This window comes from Pongo abelii, chromosome 16 (genome assembly GCF_028885655.2).
Source record: "Pongo abelii isolate AG06213 chromosome 16, NHGRI_mPonAbe1-v2.0_pri, whole genome shotgun sequence".
Classification (NCBI taxonomy): domain Eukaryota; kingdom Metazoa; phylum Chordata; class Mammalia; order Primates; family Hominidae; genus Pongo; species Pongo abelii.
The window spans coordinates 82,123,104-82,140,718 of record NC_072001.2 but is presented as its reverse complement, the minus strand read 5'-3'; the positions used below and the strand labels follow the sequence as shown (position 1 = coordinate 82,140,718).

Sequence of the window (17,615 nt, the reverse complement as noted above, 5' to 3'; positions counted from 1 at the left end):
CAGAGACCTGCCCCCATGGGGAGTCCTCCTGTCCCAGACACCCCAGATAGGGCCAGCCCAGCTTGTGTGTGGCCCCTGGGCCTTTCAAAGAATTGTAGTCTCCTCCTGAAGCTTCTGAGACCCCAGCTCCGTGCCCTCACCTCTGGTCTGTTTTGCACACGTTGCTCAAGTACTGACCGTGTGCTAGGTGATGGGGCCATGCAGGTGAAGCGCTCAGTCCTGCAGGGGGACAGAACCTTCTGGTGTGACCAGTGCAGTGGAGGGAGGCCCAGAGGGCTGTGGGAGCACTGAGGAAGAAGGTCCTGGCCTGGGGAAGTCAGGGAAGGTTTCCTGTAGGAGGCGGAAGTTGAGCCGAATCATAAAACTCAGAAGAGATGGAAAGGGCATTCCAAATGGAGGAAAGAGCTTGTGCCAGAGCCTGGAGGCAAGAGCTTATGCCAGAGCTCTGGAGGCAAGAAGGGAAGGCAGGGCCAGCTATGGGGCCTTGAGTGCCAGGCTGAGAAGCTTAGATTTCATCCCAGAGATGCAGTGCAGTGTGGTGGATAAAGCACTGGCCCTGGAGGCTGCTCATATCGCAGCAGGACGCTCATGCACGTTACTCTCCCTGTCTGCCTCACTTTGCTCATCTGTAGAATGGGGATAACAATAGTATCTATGCTATAGGGCCGTTACCCATGAGCTTACACATGTGAAGTGCTGAGAGTAGTGCCCGGCACGTGATGGGTGTGACGGAAGTGAATGAATAAAAGGCCACATGGGGATGAGGAGGGTGTCCCAGGAGAAAGGCCTGGGCACTTTGGTTTTTTTAGAAAGAAGATGCCAGCCGGCCCTTAGAGTAGGGGATGGATCCATCCTTATGATGAGACCAGTTTAGGTCCCCAAGAGAGGAGTGACGGGGCATGGCCACGGGGTCAGGATTTGCGGCACCTCTGTGAGGTTTTGGTGACCCAAGACAGATCCGAGCAATTTAGGGAGCTCAGACTTTAAAGCGAATGGCGAAATCTTTGGCATCAGCAGGCGGAGGCAAGTCGGGAGAGACGTGAGGGGAGCGGGTTGGGATAAGCAACCTTCTCACCCTGGGCACAACCTATGCACAACCCGTGGCTGACAGGGTATGTGGACGTGGGACTGATCCCAGCCGGCGCACGCGAGATCCGCATCCAGGAGGTGGCCGAGGCTGCCAACTTCCTGGCACTGCGGAGCGAGGACCCGGAGAAGTACTTCCTCAATGGTGGCTGGACCATCCAGTGGAACGGGGACTACCAGGTGGCAGGGACCACCTTCACATACGCACGCAGGGGCAACTGGGAGAACCTCACGTCCCCGGGTCCCACCAAGGAGCCTGTCTGGATCCAGGTGCCTGCCTCCCGAGGCCCAGGCGGGGGGAGCAGAGGCGGAGTCCCCAGGCCCAGCACCCTCCATGGCAGGTCTCGTCCTGGAGGAGTGAGCCCTGGGTCAGTCACAGAGCCTGGCTCTGAGCCAGGCCCTCCTGCTGCGGCCTCTACCTCAGTTTCCCCATCTTTAAAATGGCCCAGTCATGTAGCTGCAGTTCACAGAGGTGGCTGGGGTCGGCTCCTTTAGGACTGGGTGGATGGAGAAGACACCTCGTGCTCATGGGCCCCCGCCTGCCCACCCAGCTGCTGTTCCAGGAGAGCAACCCCGGGGTACACTATGAGTACACCATCCACCGGGAGGCAGGTGGCCACGGCGAGGTCCCACCGCCCGAGTTCTCCTGGCACTATGGGCCCTGGACCAAGTGCACAGTCACCTGCGGCAGAGGTGAGAAGTGGGACAGGCACAGCCCCACCAGCAGGGGCTTCGTCTCTGGACAGGGACACTGGCTTCAGCTCCCAGCTCACTGCTGGGCCACCACAGGTTTGGAAGTTTGCTTCTCTGAGTCTAAGTTCCCCATCTGTGAGATGAGGCTAGCGACTGCCCCTTGTCCCAGGCCCGCTGGGAGGGTAAATGGATGAGGCAGGTGGGTGCTGGCTCGTGGCGCGTGCTCAGTGTGCTCCAGCTCTTGGCGTTCTCCCTCCAGGGAACACAGCTCCCCCTCAATAGACCAGTCCAGTGGCCCCTCACCACACTGACTTATTTCCCTGAACTATTTATAAAAAGTAGGGAAATTTCATTAACTCTGACTCTTCCTCCCCATATTTCCCTGTCTTCCCCCATGCTCCTCAGTCTCCTCTCTCTGTCTCCTCCCCACTGCTCCTCAGTCTCCCCTCTGCCCGTCCGTCTCCTCCCATACTCCTCAGTCTCCCCCCATACCCCTCAGTCTCCCCCCATACCCCTCAGTCTCCCCCCCATATCCCTCGGTCTCCCTCCGGCCCTCCAGTGCCCCCACCATGCCCCTCGGTCTCCCCCACCATTCCTTGGTCTCCCCCCAGCCCCCCGGTCTCCCCCCAGCCCCCCAGTCCCCCCGCATGCCCCTCGGTCTTCCTCCCGCTGCTCTGTCTCCCCTGCCGTTCCTTGATCTCCCCACACCTCAGTTTCCCCCTTTGTCTCTTAGTCCTCCCCTTTCCCCCTCAGTCTTCCCATCATTGACACTCAGTGTCCTCAGGGTCTCAGAATCGGGAATCTGAGATACAGACACTTGAGCATTCCTTCAAATGCTATTATGATGACAAAATGAAAATGGAGAACTGGGCAGATACCTTCCAAAGCTAGGAAACACATTTTATCTAATACAGCTGTCTCTATTTTATTTTATTTTATTTATTTTATTTTATTTGAGATGGAGTCTCACTCTGTCGCCCAGGCTGGAGTGCAGTGGCACGATCTCGGCTCACTGCAGCCTCTGCCTCCCAAGTTCCAGTGATTCTCCTTCCTCAGCCTCCCGAGTAGCTGGGATTTACAGGCACGCGCCACCATGCCTGGCTAATTTTTTATTATTAGTAGAGATGGGGTTTCACCATGTTGGCCAGGCTGGTCTTGAATTCCTGACCTCGGGTGATTTGCCCGCCTTGGCCTCCCATAGTGCTGGGATTACAGGCGTGAGCCACTGCGCCTGGCCTAATACAGGTGTCTTCAATTGGACAAACGTGAAAACCAACAAATACATTTGCAGCACTAGACATTTGGGGAATTGTCTTTCAGCAAATTGGCTGCTTCGCAGGTGGACCACTTGGGAGCATCTGCAGAGGCAAGTGCCCTGTGGTGGCTGGAACAGACAGGGGTTCTTTGTCTCAGGCAGGGAGTCCCAGGTGCACAGTCCAAGCTGGCGGGACCTGGAGCTGACTGGCCCTCAGCCACACCGTCCTTGCCGTAGCAGCCTCCCCTCCACTCCTGCTTGCCACAGATGGTGTCCTCTCTTCCAAGACTCTTGCAGTGTTCTGGGCAGGAGGAAGGAGAGGGGAAAGGGCTAACTCCCAGTGAGGGACTTGTGCCTTTTTCTCCTGAGACAGGACTGTGTCCCAGACCCCCCTAGTTGCAAGGGAGTGGCAGTGGGGTGTGTTTTCAGCAGGTCCCATTGCTGCCTTGAACAAAATCAGAATCTGTTGGTGAGGAAAGAGGGGGACGGATGTGGGACTGGCAGCTCAGGGGAGGGACAACTTACTCTCGGGACCACGGGGCAGGGGGTGGAGCAGAGAAGGCAGAGCCACCAGCAGAGGGGGTCCTGCAGCTGGGCCTCAACAGGCAGTATGGAAGTGAGTGTCCAAGGTGAGGAGCATGGCTGTGCAAAGGCCCCAGGGTGGGCAGTGGCAGAGGATGTGAAGGACAGGAGCAGTGCAAAGCCTGGTGTGGGGATGGAGAGCAGGGGCTGCCCCTTGATGCCCCATTTCTTGTCCAGACGTTCTCTGAGCCATTGGGAAGGGTGTGGATGGTGGGACGGTGTGTCGGTGGCCCCTGGACACACTGGGCCCTGAAGGCTCAGGCAGCGGCTCCTCCAGCCATGAGCTCTTCAGTGAGGCTGACTTCATCCCGTGCCACCTGGCCCCATGCCCTTCACCCGCCTCATCACCTAAGCCAGCCCCGGGAAGGAGCAGAAGGAGTTGGGCTTTCATTCTCTTCCCAAGCCTGAAGCCCCAGCCCCCAGTCACCCCTCACCCCAGCCTGGGCCAGCCTGGACACTTGTGGTCCTCCTCTTTGGGTCCCTGGATGTGGAAATAGGTCTCAGGTCACGCTCAGTTTCCCTGAGGGGAGGGTGGCAGGAGTCACGGCTGGGTTTGCATGCTAGCAGCACCTGGCACGGATCAAGCTCTTAGGATGTGCCAGGCACGGGCCAAGCCTGCACACGCAAGAACACACGCAGTCCTCCCTCCAGGGCTTGGAGGAGGCAGGATTGTTGCTCCTACTTCACAGAGGAGGACGCTGAGGTTCAGAGAGGCCAAATGAGCTGCCCAGCCATCTCAGCTAGGATGCAGAGGGTCTGGGCACCCAATCCACTAAACATCCACACTCTGCCACCCCTCCAGTCAGAGGGGAGGCTACATAGGAGAGGGGGTGGGTGAGAACCAGGAGGACAGCGAGGAGGCGACGGTGGAGGTCTGCCTTCATCTTGACATGGGCAGTAAGGCATCCTGACGTGGGCAGTAAGGTGCTGTTCTGGGAGGGTTCTGGCAGAGAGGGTGTCTTTGGGTCTTGGGCGGTGGGCACCTGGGTGTCAGTCCCAGGCTGAGCCCCATGGCCCCTAGGTGTGCAGAGGCAGAGTGTGTACTGCTCGGAGCGGCAGGCAGGGCCCGTGGACGAGGAGCACTGTGACCCCCTGGGCCGGCCTGATGACCAACAGAGGAAGTGCAGCGAGCAGCCCTGCCCTGCCAGGTGAGCCCTACCCCATCCCCTGCCAACTCCCCACCTCCATCCCCCGCCAACTCCCCACCCCCATCCCCCACAAACTCCCCACCCCCAGGTGTCCTGGGTCTGCCACAGGCCCCTACATCTGGGTCCCTGGAGGCCCCGGGGAGGAGCAGAGGGAGCCAGGCTTTTATTCTCTTCCCAAGGCTGAAGCCCCAACCCCCGGTCACCCCTCACCCCAGCCTAGGCCAGCCTGGACACCTGTGGTCCTCCTCTTTGGGTCCCTGGATGTGGAAACAGGCCTTAGGTCACACTCAGTTTCCCTGAGGGGAGGGTGGTAGGAGCGGAGGGGCTGTGCCATGTCACCAGGCTTTGAGGGCAGGACACTTACGTGAGCTTGGAGCTCTGGAGAATCAACCACTGGCCTCAGTCCCAGCTCTACCCAAACCCCGAGGGCCTGGAAGCCCAGCCTGGCCCTCCCTGCTGGTGAGCCTGCCGGCCACCTGTCTGACGCCACACTGATGCCACCTGTGTGCCCTCACCAGGTGGTGGGCAGGTGAGTGGCAGCTGTGCTCCAGCTCCTGCGGGCCTGGGGGCCTCTCCCGCCGGGCCGTGCTCTGCATCCGCAGCGTGGGGCTGGATGAGCAGAGCGCCCTGGAGCCACCCGCCTGTGAACACCTTCCCCGGCCCCCTACTGAAACCCCTTGCAACCGCCATGTGCCCTGTCCGGCCACCTGGGCTGTGGGGAACTGGTCTCAGGTGAGTGTGGGATGGGAAGGGGCCCACCTTCAGCTCCACCCTTGGTCTTCGGCTACAGGGAGGCAGCTAGCCTTCCTGGAGCCCTCGTGGGTGGGAGGGAGTCTGGGCATTCCAGGGTCCAGCCCCTGACTCTAAAGCCTCAGGGATCAGGAATCCCCTGGCAAGCGTGGCCACAGCCATGGCCTTGAGCTGGACAGGGCCAGAGAGGGCTGGCTGGGGTCTCTGCCACTCTGACATCGGGCAGTGGACAGGCTACCCAGCCTTGCCCCAGCATCCCCTGGCAGCCCGCCTCCCAGCCTAAGCCCCTCATCCTGGCTTCCCCTGCAGTGCTCAGTGACGTGTGGGGAGGGCACTCAGCACCGAAATGTCCTCTGCATCAATGACACTGGTGTCCCCTGTGACGAGGCCCAGCAGCCAGCCAGCGAAGTCACCTGCTCTCTGCCACTCTGTCGGTGGCCCCTGGGCACACTGGGCCCTGAAGGCTCAGGCAGCGGCTCGTCTAGCCACGAGCTCTTCAACGAGGCTGACTTCATCCCGCGCCACCTGGCCCCACGCCCTTCACCCGCCTCATCACCCAAGCCAGGCACCATGGGCAACGCCATTGAGGAGGAGGCCCCAGAGCTGGACCTGCCGGGGCCCGTGTTTGTGGACGACTTCTACTACGACTACAATTTCATCAACTTCCACGAGGATCTGTCCTATGGGCCCTCTGAGGAACCCAATCTAGACCTGGCGGGGACAGGGGATCGGACACCCCCACCACACAGCCGTCCTGCTGCGCCCTCCACGGGTAGCCCCGTGCCTGCCACAGAGCTTCCTGCAGCCAAGGAGGAGGGGGCACCGGGACCTTGGTCCCCTAGCCCTTGGCCCAGCCAGGCCGGCCGCTCCCCACCCCCACCCTCAGAGCAGACCCCTGGGAACCCTTTGATCAATTTCCTGCCTGAGGAAGACACCCCCATAGGGGCCCCAGATCTTGGGCTCCCCAGCCTGTCCTGGCCCAGGGTTTCCACTGATGGCCTGCAGACACCTGCCGCCCCTGAGAGCCGAAATGATTTCCCAGTTGGCAAGGACAGCCAGAGCCAGCTGCCCCCTCCATGGCGGGACAGGACCAATGAGGTTTTCAATGATGATGAGGAACCTGAGGGCCGCAGAGCACCCCACCTGCCCCCGAGACCCAGCCCCACGCTGCCCACTTTGTCCCCTGTTGGCAGCACCCACTCCTCTCCTAGTCCTGACGTGGCGGAGCTGTGGACAGGAGGGACAGTGGCCTGGGAGCCAGCTCTGGAGGGTGGCCTGGGGCCTGTGGACAGTGAACTGTGGCCCACTGTTGGGGTGGCTTCTCTCCCTCCTCCTCCCATAGCCCCTCTGCCAGAGATGAAGGGCAGGGACAGTCCCCTGGAGCCAGTAACTCCCACCTTCCCAACCCCAGGACCAGGCTCATGGGACCTGCAGACTGTGGCAGTGTGGGGGACCTTCCTCCCCACAACCCTGACTGGCCTCGGGCACATGCCTGAGCCTGCCCTGAACCCAGGACCCAAGGGCCAGCCTGAGTCCCTCAGCCCTGAGGTGCCCCTGAGCTCTAGGCTGCTGTCCACGCCAGCTTGGGACAGCCCCGCCAACAGCCACAGAGCCCCCGAGACCCAGCCACTGGCTCCCAGCCTGGCTGAAGTGGGGCCCCCTGCGGACCCGTTGATTGTCAGGAACGCCAGCTGGCAAGTGGGAAACTGGAGCGAGGCAAGTGGTGTGGGCTGGGCGGGCAGGGAGTTTGCGCGGGACCTTGGTGACTGTTTCCTCATCTGAAAATGAGCAGAGTGGGACACAGGTGCCATCTGTCTAGCCTCTCTTGGGGCAGGGGTTCCCAGGATTGGGGGATGAGGGGACCCCGGTCCTCATTCCTGGGCAGCACAGGGGGCCTCAGGGAAGGCAGGGGCAAGCACACTCTGGTAGCACAGCACGCCCCAGGATGGAGCTGGCTCAGACAGCTGTGCAGTGGGGAGGGTCCCTGCGTGGCCACCAGGCCCAGTCCTCCCCAGCAGGCAGCGGCTTCCCTGAGGCTGGACCTGGCTCCTCCAGGCTGGGCTCAGCCTGCTGCAACCTGGCTCCACCCTCAGTGGCTCCACCCTCCTTTGGCAGTGACCTGCAGGCGTCTGAGCTGCAATGAAAGAAGCTGGCTAGTGCCCCCTCCCTGGGTCCCCAGATGGTCACTGCAGGAGAAGCAAGCTTCTGTTCAGACTCCTAATTTTGGGGCAGGAAGGGGCAGGCTGAGGCCCACAGGGCTTGTTTTGCGCAGGGATACCCAGCGATTTGGCTGCTGGTACCAGGACCCAGCCTTCTTTCCCTGGTGCCTCTGGGAAGCAACGAGGCTGGTCAGGATAGCTGGTCAGGGGTGCCCAGAGTCCCCTCCCCCGACCTCTGCACCAATGACACTGGAACACAGGCCCTTTGTCCCATGTGAGCAGAGACGGCTGGTTGCTGAGAGGATTTGACTTTTCATTCTCACGGTCTTCCTGGGAGGTGGGTGGAGGAGCCTATTTTGCAAATAAGGAAACCGAGGCCCAGAAGAGGGCCCCTGTCTTGCTGAGGTCTTGCTAGCCTAGCTGGGTAGTTTCCTGGCTGTGGAGGCCTGGCGGGGATGGGATCTGCCTGGCTTTCATGGGTCTGTGCCCTGCAGTGCTCCACCACCTGTGGCCTGGGTGCCGTCTGGAGGCCGGTGCGCTGTAGCTCCGGCCGGGATGAGGACTGCGCCCCCGCTGGCCGGCCCCAGCCTGCCCGCCGCTGCCACCTGCGGCCCTGTGCCACCTGGCACTCAGGCAACTGGAGTAAGGTGCGTGAGGATGGAGCCAGGACAGGCATTCCCAGGGCATGGGGTGGAGCCCTGGTTCCCCACGGTCTGTGTTCTGAGAGCGGCAGGACAGGGGAGGGCTCCAGGCTGCACGTCTGTGTGCCCGATCGCATTGGATTCCGAAACTCTTGGGAGTCTTCTCATCTTTGTCTGGCTTGGCCTGTCTCCTTTCCTCTGTATCTTTGACCCCATCTGGACTTGTCTTTCACCAGCTTGCCTTTGTTCCTCCCTTTCTCTGTCTGTCCCAGCCCATGGCAGCCCCTGGCCATGCCACCTTTTGCCTGGGGCCTGCCAGCCTTGGCCTCTTGCTGGGGCTCTTCAGATATTCCCCCCGGGCTGGGGCGTGGGCCTGATGCCTTTCCCGCCACACGCCTCACAGGGTCATGCCTGTGGGCCTGCACATGGGGATGTGTCCACACACTTCTCTTGGTCCCCAGTGCTCCCGCAGCTGTGGCGGAGGTTCCTCAGTGCGGGACGTGCAGTGTGTGGACACACGGGACCTCCGGCCGCTGCGGCCCTTCCATTGTCAGCCCGGGCCTGCCAAGCCACCTGTGCATCGGCCCTGTGGGGCCCAGCCCTGCCTCAGCTGGTACACATCTTCCTGGAGGGAGGTGAGGCCTGGGCGTTCAGTTGGGGGGAGGGGATGCCCTCAGACCCTGGCTGTGCCCTGACTCCTTCCCTGCCCACCCAGTGCTCCGAGGCCTGTGGCGGTGGTGAGCAGCAGCGTCTGGTGACCTGCCCGGAGCCAGGCCTCTGCGAGGAGGCGCTGAGACCCAACACCACCCGGTCCTGCAACACCCACCCCTGCACGCAGTGGGTGGTGGGGCCCTGGGGCCAGGTGAGCCGGGCTGCGGTGGGGAGCAGGGAGCAAGTGCTTGGTAGCACCTGGTCAGTCCTGGGTTGGGTGAAGGAGCTGTGGAGTGTGTGCTGTGAGCCAGGCTTTTTGTGGCCCTGTCACTGGACGAGGCCTTGCCATGCTGGTGCTCACACCTGCCAGGGAGAAACAGACAAGGAAAGGGCACGTGTGCTGTGATGTCAGGGAAGGCCTTCTGAGGAGGGGTCTGGGGTTGAGACCCGAGGGAGGAGTCAGTGATGCCAAGGACAGGGATCAAGGGGACAGCAGGTGTGAAGTCTGAGGCAGGAATGACGAGCTTGGGGGGACCAGGGAGCCCGGCAAAGGCCAGCAGCAGAAGGGGGCGGAAGAGGGGCCTCAGATGGGCAGGACACCTTCTGTCTGGCCTGTTTGGAACTCAGGGGTTCAGAAATCTCAGATTTGGGCCCTGAGCTGGGTCCTGGAGTCAGCTGGGCCAGCGATTGAGTCTTTGTCCCACTGGCTGCTGAGTGACTCTGGGCAGGTTGCTTTGCTTTGCTGGGTCACTGTTTTCTCATCTGTAAAACTGGAACAGCTTAGGAGAAGAAGGTCAGGAGGATTAAATGAAGGAACGCAACGAAGCACAGGGCTGGGCACAGCACGACACTGGCACAGACTCAGTGCATGTTTAGGGCTGGTAACAATGAAGCCTGGCGGGCTGGGCCCCGGCTGTGAAACTGTCTCCTCCCTTCTTGCCCATGGGCTGCGGCAGGTCCTCTGCCCTGTCCCTCGGGCACAGCTGTGTCTCGCCCACGTCTCTGCCCACTGCTGCATCAGGGCTCCATCCCGGGGCCCCTGCCCAGGCCTCTCAGGCATGTCCCGTGTGAGGGGCTCACTGCCCTGCAGCCCCGAGGGCTGTCCCACGGTTCTCATGCCCCTTCCCTCTGCAGGAGCCGATCCCACAAGTGGGAGTAGGGTTCCAGCACCAAGTGGGCTCTAGGAATGGGACCAAGTGCTCCAGGAGGCACTGAGGGGGCGGCTGGGAGCAAGGGCAGGCCAGTCAGGCACAGGGCACAGGGACGGCTTCCCAGAGGAGGTGTCCCTGCCCCCACTGCTAGGGCTGGCCCTGAAGACACTCATTCCTCCCCTGCTCCCCGCAGTGCTCAGCCCCCTGTGGCGGTGGCGTCCAGCGGCGCCTGGTCAAGTGTGTCAACACCCAGACGGGGCTGCCCGAGGAAGACAGTGACCAGTGTGGCCACGAGGCCTGGCCTGAGAGCTCCCGGCCATGTGGCACTGAGGATTGTGAGCCCATCGAGCCTCCCCGTGAGTCCCCTGACCCCAGGCTCCCTGCTGAAGTTAGGTGGGGTGGGGAGGGTGATGGGGAAATGGGGTCATCAAACCATTGCACCCATGGCACTGGCTGGCTCCATCTGTAGTCTGGGCTCAGGAGCCACGTGGCCACTGAAAATCCTGTTGCCACAGGATGCCATGCTGGAGGCTGGGCTGTGCTGGGAGTCAGTCAAGGGGAGTCCCAGCCACACAACATCCCATAGGCAGCTGTCTGACCTCGGGGGAGTAGAGGGAGTGGCCCTGGCCCCTGATTTGCTGTGTGAACCTGGGTAAGCTCTTTCTCCTCTAGGTCTCAGTCTTCCCACAGTGAGACTAGGGATGTCCCTGAGGCTGTGTGAAAACTAGGCCTGGGTGAGTCCCTGTCCCCAGCCCTGGTCTGTCCATTCCCTGGCTAGAGGACTGCCTAGAGTGAGCAATGGAACCGCAGGAAGGGCCCCCCTTCCAGGGTCCTGCTAATGAGGTAATGGGGTTTGAGGCAGGAAGGGCCCCCCTTCCAGGGTCCTGCTAATCCCAGTGGTGGGGGGTTTCCTGGCCCGCTGGGCCCTGGTGGAAGGGCCTGAGCTAGAGGTGGTTCTGGACACCCCCGCCGCCGCCTCCAGCATGTGCAGGTGCGCGCGCACACACACACACACACAGTCATACACTTCCTTCCTGCAGCCCCAGCTGCTCCCAGCAGTGCTGAGGGCAGGAAACGGGGTGGCCCTGGAGTGTCACCTGGGATCCCCTCACCAGCTGTGTGGCCTTGGGCTCCATTTCCCTCTCAGGGCCTTCATGTGCTAAATAAAGGGGCTGCCAAGCCTCATCCTTGCATAAATGAGGCCTGGGCATGAAGGGCGCAGCACTGCGTGGGGATCCAGGTGGTGCTCAGGGACGGCGGCTTTTTCCCCTCCCCCACAGCCACTGTCATCCCCAATTGCAAGGTCAGGGAGAGGGCCTGGGGCCGCCCCTGCCAGTCTAAGGAATCCAGAAGCTGTGGCGTGAAGAGCTGCGTCCCCTGTGCTGTTGGCTGTCTGCTCCCTGACCCTAGGACAGAGTCCTCAGCCAGGGCCCTCAAGCTGGCATTCAGGGCCCCCTGCAATCTCCCCGGTCTGCCTTCTCCCCTTGTCCAACACAGCCTTCTCTACCTGCGCTGGCTCCTGGGCAGCCCTCATTCAGGCTCAGAGTGGCCCCTGCCATGCCTCGCTACCCTGCTTCTGGCATGGGTGGCCTTCCTGCCTCAAACCCCATTACCACAAGGCCCAGTGGCAGTGCCCCCACCCTGTCCTGCCTGTCCTCAGCAGGCACCCAGCCAGCATCTCAGAGCACTCCTGTGTGCTGGCACCACGTCTCTCGCCTTCATGGCTAGGGCTGGCCACCGCTAGAGCGGGGTGGTTATGATCCCAGGGGGTGAGGACCAGATGGGGCAGAGAACAGGACCTGAGGCCCCTGGGGGCCTAGAACCAAGGACGGATGGCCCAGGAGGCTCTGGGCTTGCAAGGTCTCCCAGGGGCGGGTGTGAGTGGGCTGCAGGGAGTGGGCTATGGGGGCTGGTTAGGTGGCTGAACTAGAAGCTGTCCTAAGTGAGGAGTTTTCTGCCACCAGTGAACAGTGGAGGGGGGCTGGGAAGGTGTCTTGGACTTGGAGACCTGGAATTCCCAGATGTTCTGCTGGTTTGTGGGACAGTTGGCGGAACACGTGGAAAGCCGGGAAGCTCGTGTGTGTGTGCTCACTGCAGTGACACAGCACGGCCACATCCCTTTGCTGCGGAGGTGGGGTTGACAGAGGAGAGAACCGAGGCCCAAGAGGTGAAGCAGCTTGTCTGAGGTCACCCCGGGTGACCAAGATGCAGGCCTGCAGATGTGCACTTTGGAGCTCTGCCTGGAGCTGGGGTGGAGGAGCCTGCCTGCTGCCTCGTGCCCTCTGCCGGGCCTGGGGGATGTCCCAGGCCCAAGGCTGGCTGCTGCCTTCCTGCTCCTCCTCCCCAGGGAGGTCTGCTGGAGTAAGCAGGGCCTGGGCAGCAGCTGGGGGCTGTCAGCAGTGGCAGTGGCATCAGGAGTAAGGCCAGGAGGCTGGAAACAAGCCACTTCCCAAAATAGCTCTGATAACCACGGGGCAGGAGGGCCCAGCCAAGCCTCAGCCCTGACAAGCACAGCCTGCAGCCGGCCTCCCTCCCCAGTGGGCCTGGGCTCAGTCCCTGGTTTCCACTGACGGCCTGTAAGGCCCACTCACTCTAGGCTTCGTGGCCCACCTGAGAAGTGGGAGGCTGGCCTGGGAGATGGGACCTGTGACCCAGAACTCGAGGCTGTGTACAGCCCCTGTGGCTGGAGGTGGTCACGGAGGTCTGGCAGGACAGATGCACTGGGGCAGGGGGCGGTGGCGGGAGTCAGGGGCAGAGGCCGCTGCAGGCCGGCAGGAGGCCCCTGGGACCGCAGTTCTGTGCCAGGATCTGTCAGGGAACACCAGGGGTGAGCAAGGATGGAGATGGGGTGGCAGGGCGTCGCCCTGGGCAGGCTCTTTAACAGGCATGTGAGGGGGTCAGGGTGGGGTCTCAGGACCTTTCCTCCAGAAACCTCAGCCCAGCAGCGCCTGTTCTCATGTCCTGGGGTTGGCCATGAGTAGGTGGGACAGAGACAGCAACAGTTGGAGACCTGCAACTCGGTTCAGGAGCTGCTCCAAAAACCGGGGCTCTCTGCTTGGTGGGGAGCTGCTGGAGCCTCCTTAAGGTGGTTGGGGTGGAGAGCCAGGTTCTGGATACCCAAAACTACTGGTTCTGATGCCCGTCTGCCCCCCCAACTCCAGGCTGTGAGCGGGACCGCCTGTCCTTCGGGTTCTGCGAGACGCTGCGCCTACTGGGCCGCTGCCAGCTGCCCACCGTCCGCACCCAGTGCTGCCGCTCGTGCTCTCCGCCCAGCCACGGCGCCCCCTCCCGAGGCCATCAGCGGGTTGCCCGCCGCTGACTGCGCCAGGATGCACCGACCGACCGACAGACCTCAGTGCCCACCACTGGCTGTGGCGGAGCTCCCGCCTCCTGCGCCCTAATGGTGCTAACCCCCTCTCACTACCCAGCGGCAGGCTGGGGACCTCCTCCCCCTCAAAAAAGGTATTTTTTTATTCTAACAGTTAGTGTAACATTTATTATGATTTTACATAAATGAGCATCTACCATTCCAAATCACAGCGTGACTTCATCTTGGATTTGGAGAATCTTAAAAGTGAGAAACTCTTCCCCCGACCCCTCTGCCCAAAACTCCACCGCCGCAGCACCTCGGCAGGCGTGGCTTTTCACCTGCTCCTCTGGGGCAGATCTGCAGGGGGCAGCATAGAAAACAAGTCCGTGAGAGCATGGCGTCTGGTGAGGCATGGAAAGCCTCGGAAGCTGGGGGGCTGCTGCCCAGGGAGGCCTGTTTGCAGAGGGCGGGGTTCTGGGGACAGGAAGGTCTTCTGGGCAGGGGCACAGCTTGGCCCTTACTTGCTGCCTGCCTCCTGCTCAGGCTCCCAGCCTTCCCTGGGGCCCCACTCTGTGGTCCTCAGAGACCTGTTCCACAGGGATTGAGCCCACCTTGTCACTTGCAGGGACCGCCCCCTGGAGTGATGGGGACTGGGGCCCCCATGGGGACCTCCCTGGCCTTGTCTGTTCTATCTGTTGACTCTTCTGCAAAAAGCGGGCAGAGAGGGGAAGAGCAGGCTGGCCAGTTGTGCCCTACTGCGTCCCCACGTGTCCCTTCATCTCTGTGCCCAGAGATAGGGCTGGGCTAATTGTCACTGCCTCGGGGTGGCCCCTTTCCCACCACCAGCCCCAGCTACAGGTTCCTACCACACTGATCTATGGTCCAGCACCTGGCACCTGCCTACCCACAGCCCCTTCCCCTCCCATAAAATCTAGTCCCATGGAGCCAGACAGTGGTGCCCACAGCAGGGAACAGATGGGCATGAAGGTGCTTTGAAGAGGGTCCTGGCCTGGCCAGGGGTGGGAGGCTGGGGAAGGGACAGACACTGTCCTCCCAGGCCCAGGCTCAGCCCTGGATCCGACCCTGGCCTCTGGCTGTGAGCCTTAGACTCAGCCGTTGACAATTTCCTCTTCAGCCCTCCCGCTGGAAGGTGTTATGCCCCTTCTCCAGGTGGGGGACACTAAGGTTCAGAGAGCTCGCCCTGCAGCCTACAGGGGTCACCTCTCACATTCTACTCTCCAGCGTATGACATCCCTGGACGAAAGGCGAGTGTGGTCCTGGAGCCTGCATGTGGCAGCTGCAGCCACTCAGGGCTGGGTGTATGCTGGGGACGGAGAGGACACCACTGAAAATCACTCCTGGCTGGGCACCGTGGCTCACGCCTGTAATCCCAGCACTTTGGGAGGCTGAGGTGGGTGGATCACCTGAGGTCAGGAGTTTGAAACCAGCCTGGCCGATGTGGCAAAACCCCATCTCTGCTAAAAATACAAAAATTAGCCGGGTGTGGTGATGGGCACCTGTAATCCCAGCTACTTGGGAGGCTGAGGAAGGAGAATCGCTTGAACCCGGGAGGCGGAGGTTGCAGTGAGCTGAGATCGCACCTTTACACACCAGCCTGGACGACAGAGCAAGACTCCATCTCACACACACACACACACACACACACACACACACACAAAAATTACTCCTTAGGGACTGAGACCAAGAAACAGTATCAGAGGCTGAACCCCTCGGCGATGAGCATCTGTCCCAGGACTCGGAAGGGAGGGAGGGAGCATGGCCACGGCAGCTGCCTGCAGGTGCATGTCCTGCTGCTCCCCAGCTCAACATGCTCACCTCATTTCACACCAACAAGCCCCATCCTCAGAGGAGGAACCCAAGGCTCTGAGAGGAAGTAACTGGCCCAAGGGCACATGCCCTGGTGACACAGGCCCATCCTAGGATCCGACTGCCCACCTCCAAGCTCCAGGCCACCCTGAGCAGGTGGAAGAGGGAGAGGGCCCCAAGCAGGCCCCAGTGGCGGCTTTGCAAAGAGAGGGCAGCCTGCCAGAGTTCACGCAGGAAAGCAAGTTGCTGGGCAAGCTAGCGTGAGTCCCAGCCCCGCTGTGCTGCCTGAGGGTGGAGGAGCGTCAGGCGTGCTTCCTGTCCGTCTGCAGCAGCCCGGCTGGCCCAAAGAGACCCTGGGGACCCACGCTCTGAGTCATGGCTTCCCAGGCCTTAGTCAGAACGGCCCCTGGTGGCACTCCCTTCCAAGGGGTGGGGAGCAGGGCCTGTCGACTTGCTCCTGACCCACACACCGAGCCAGTCCCTGTCCCAGCTCTGCCGCCGCTGCTGTGCTGCATGACTTCAGGAACCCCCAGCCTTGCTGAAACCATGTCCGCAGAAGAGAAAAGCCTGCCAGGCCTTGGCCTGCCCTGTCTGGGAATCCTTGCTGGAGCCACCCCAAAACACCCCTATGGGAACCCCTTTGGTCTTCATCATTCTTGGGTGTTTTCCACTGATGGCTGGGGGTGTCCCCAGTGGCAGCTGGGCCTGAGCTGTCAGCCCAGGCAGGAGACAAACAAGCCTGTGACTCAGGCAGGGCATGGCACAGCTGGCGGAAGGAGGCATGCCTGTTCTTTGTGGCTGGGCTGGGGGTTATCCGGACACAGGGAGTCTCCAGCTTCCGGCTTTCCCACCTCGGTACCCCCAGCCCACATCTGCAGCTTGGCCATGGTCCTTGGGGCCTCCCACGGCTGCCCCTGCTGGCAAAGGCATCCTGACGCACCCGCCCCAGGGTGAGCCAAGGGCAGGGACACCCAGAAATGCCAGGCTGAAAAGTCAGAGAGCCCCTCCTCGCCCCCCCAACACCAATAAGCCCTGCCCCACCCTCCAAGCCCTTGGGGTGAGCCCCATCACTAGTGACTATAACTGAATTTCAATGCAGAATATTATACAAATTAGTAGTTTATTTCTTCCTTTAGTATTACAGTTCCAAAACGTTAACTTGAAGGTCAGCACAGGAGCTGCTGTGATATGAAAGGAGAGAGTCACTGGCGCCCCCTGCAGTCCTCCAGTTGCCCAGCAGCGGTGGGACGCTCAGTGGCACACACTGGGTCTCTGCATGGCCTCCCACCTGCAAGGACTTCCCTGAGCAGGCGCAGCTGCCCAGAAGCCCCGGAACACACAGGAAGACAACACTATAGGATGGCAGGTGGGGATCTGTGCAATACAAACGTAGTTAGAAAACCCAACCGAGGATCCGTCTAGAATACTTCCGATATCAATATACCGTAGTTGAAACCAGAACCGTCTCCAGCCATCAGCAGTCTTGGCGGCTACTGTACAGCTGTCAGCATGACTACAGGCAGTGCCTGAGGCTACCTGGGGTAAGAAGTGGGCCCGCACATCACATCGGTGAGTCAGTGAGAGTCAGGGCCAGAGGGAAGAGCAACTCGGAGGCTGAGGCTGGCACAGATACACACAAGGGAGTCACACACATAACATAAAAACTTGTTACATAAAATAGATATGTGGAATCTAGAAACACTTCGAGAAAATAGCCTATAAAAATATAAACTGTAGTGAAAGTGTACAAAAGTATTAACACAGGTTCAACCCATAAAAAACCCCATCCATTTAAAAGTTGGCAATTTGCAGCAGGTGCGGGGAGGGAGCTCCCCTCGGTCCTCGTGCGTGCATTTGGACAGGCTTTTGGGTTTCTCAGCTGGCAAGGTTCCCCTTGCAGGGGCCACGGGCTGGGTGTTGGGGTGAAGGTTCGGAGGAGGAACAGCAGCGTGGGGCAGCCCCTGCCAGAAGGGTCCCCTGCCATGGCAGCCAATGGAGGCCAGGGACCTTCAGGGCACTGGAGGGGACAGAGCAGCTCTTTCCTCAGTGACGTGAGGGAGGGGAAGTGTTAGCACGAAAGAGTGGGGCCCACAGTCCTGGAAAGAGGAGTTGGCTCCATCCTGTTCCCAAACTGGAACCAGGCGGAGCTGCCCTCTCTTGCCTTCTGGACACGCATCACTTGATTCCAGGCAGGAGAATCTCTGAGAAAGTGTCCCCAGTCCCTTTCCTCCAGGAACTCTCCTGCTGTCGCACACACACTGCCCAGCAGCTGCTGACAACTGCCTGGAAACACTAACATACCACTGTGGGTTGCAGCCATGATGGGCCTCTGGTCAGGTGCATCTCTCAGGGCAAATTGGAC

At 61.0% G+C, this 17,615-nt stretch overlaps 1 protein-coding gene across 5 annotated transcripts in view; it reads left to right on the top strand.

Annotated features, from left to right (window-relative positions):
- Positions 1 to 13,650, top strand: part of ADAMTS7 (ADAM metallopeptidase with thrombospondin type 1 motif 7) — a 52,936-nt gene extending 39,286 nt beyond the window's left edge. For 2 of the 5 annotated variants that reach the window (XM_024232756.3, XM_024232755.3), the window contains exons 15-24: positions 1,112 to 1,356; positions 1,638 to 1,779; positions 4,638 to 4,764; positions 5,283 to 5,496; positions 5,824 to 7,230; positions 8,168 to 8,320; positions 8,776 to 8,949; positions 9,030 to 9,176; positions 10,310 to 10,472; positions 13,278 to 13,650. In XM_024232756.3, the coding sequence (XP_024088524.2) occupies positions 1,112 to 1,356; positions 1,638 to 1,779; positions 4,638 to 4,764; positions 5,283 to 5,496; positions 5,824 to 7,230; positions 8,168 to 8,320; positions 8,776 to 8,949; positions 9,030 to 9,176; positions 10,310 to 10,472; positions 13,278 to 13,435 (2,930 nt within the window). In that variant the 3' untranslated portion in view covers positions 13,436 to 13,650. Of the gene's footprint in view, positions 1 to 1,111; positions 1,357 to 1,637; positions 1,876 to 4,637; positions 4,765 to 5,282; positions 5,497 to 5,823; positions 7,231 to 8,167; positions 8,321 to 8,775; positions 8,950 to 9,029; positions 9,177 to 10,309; positions 10,473 to 13,277 lie in introns of those variants that run through there. The other 3 variants (XM_054531701.2, XM_054531700.2, XR_010137199.1) reach the window with 2 other exon arrangements.
- The last annotated feature ends 3,965 nt before the right edge of the window (positions 13,651 to 17,615 follow it).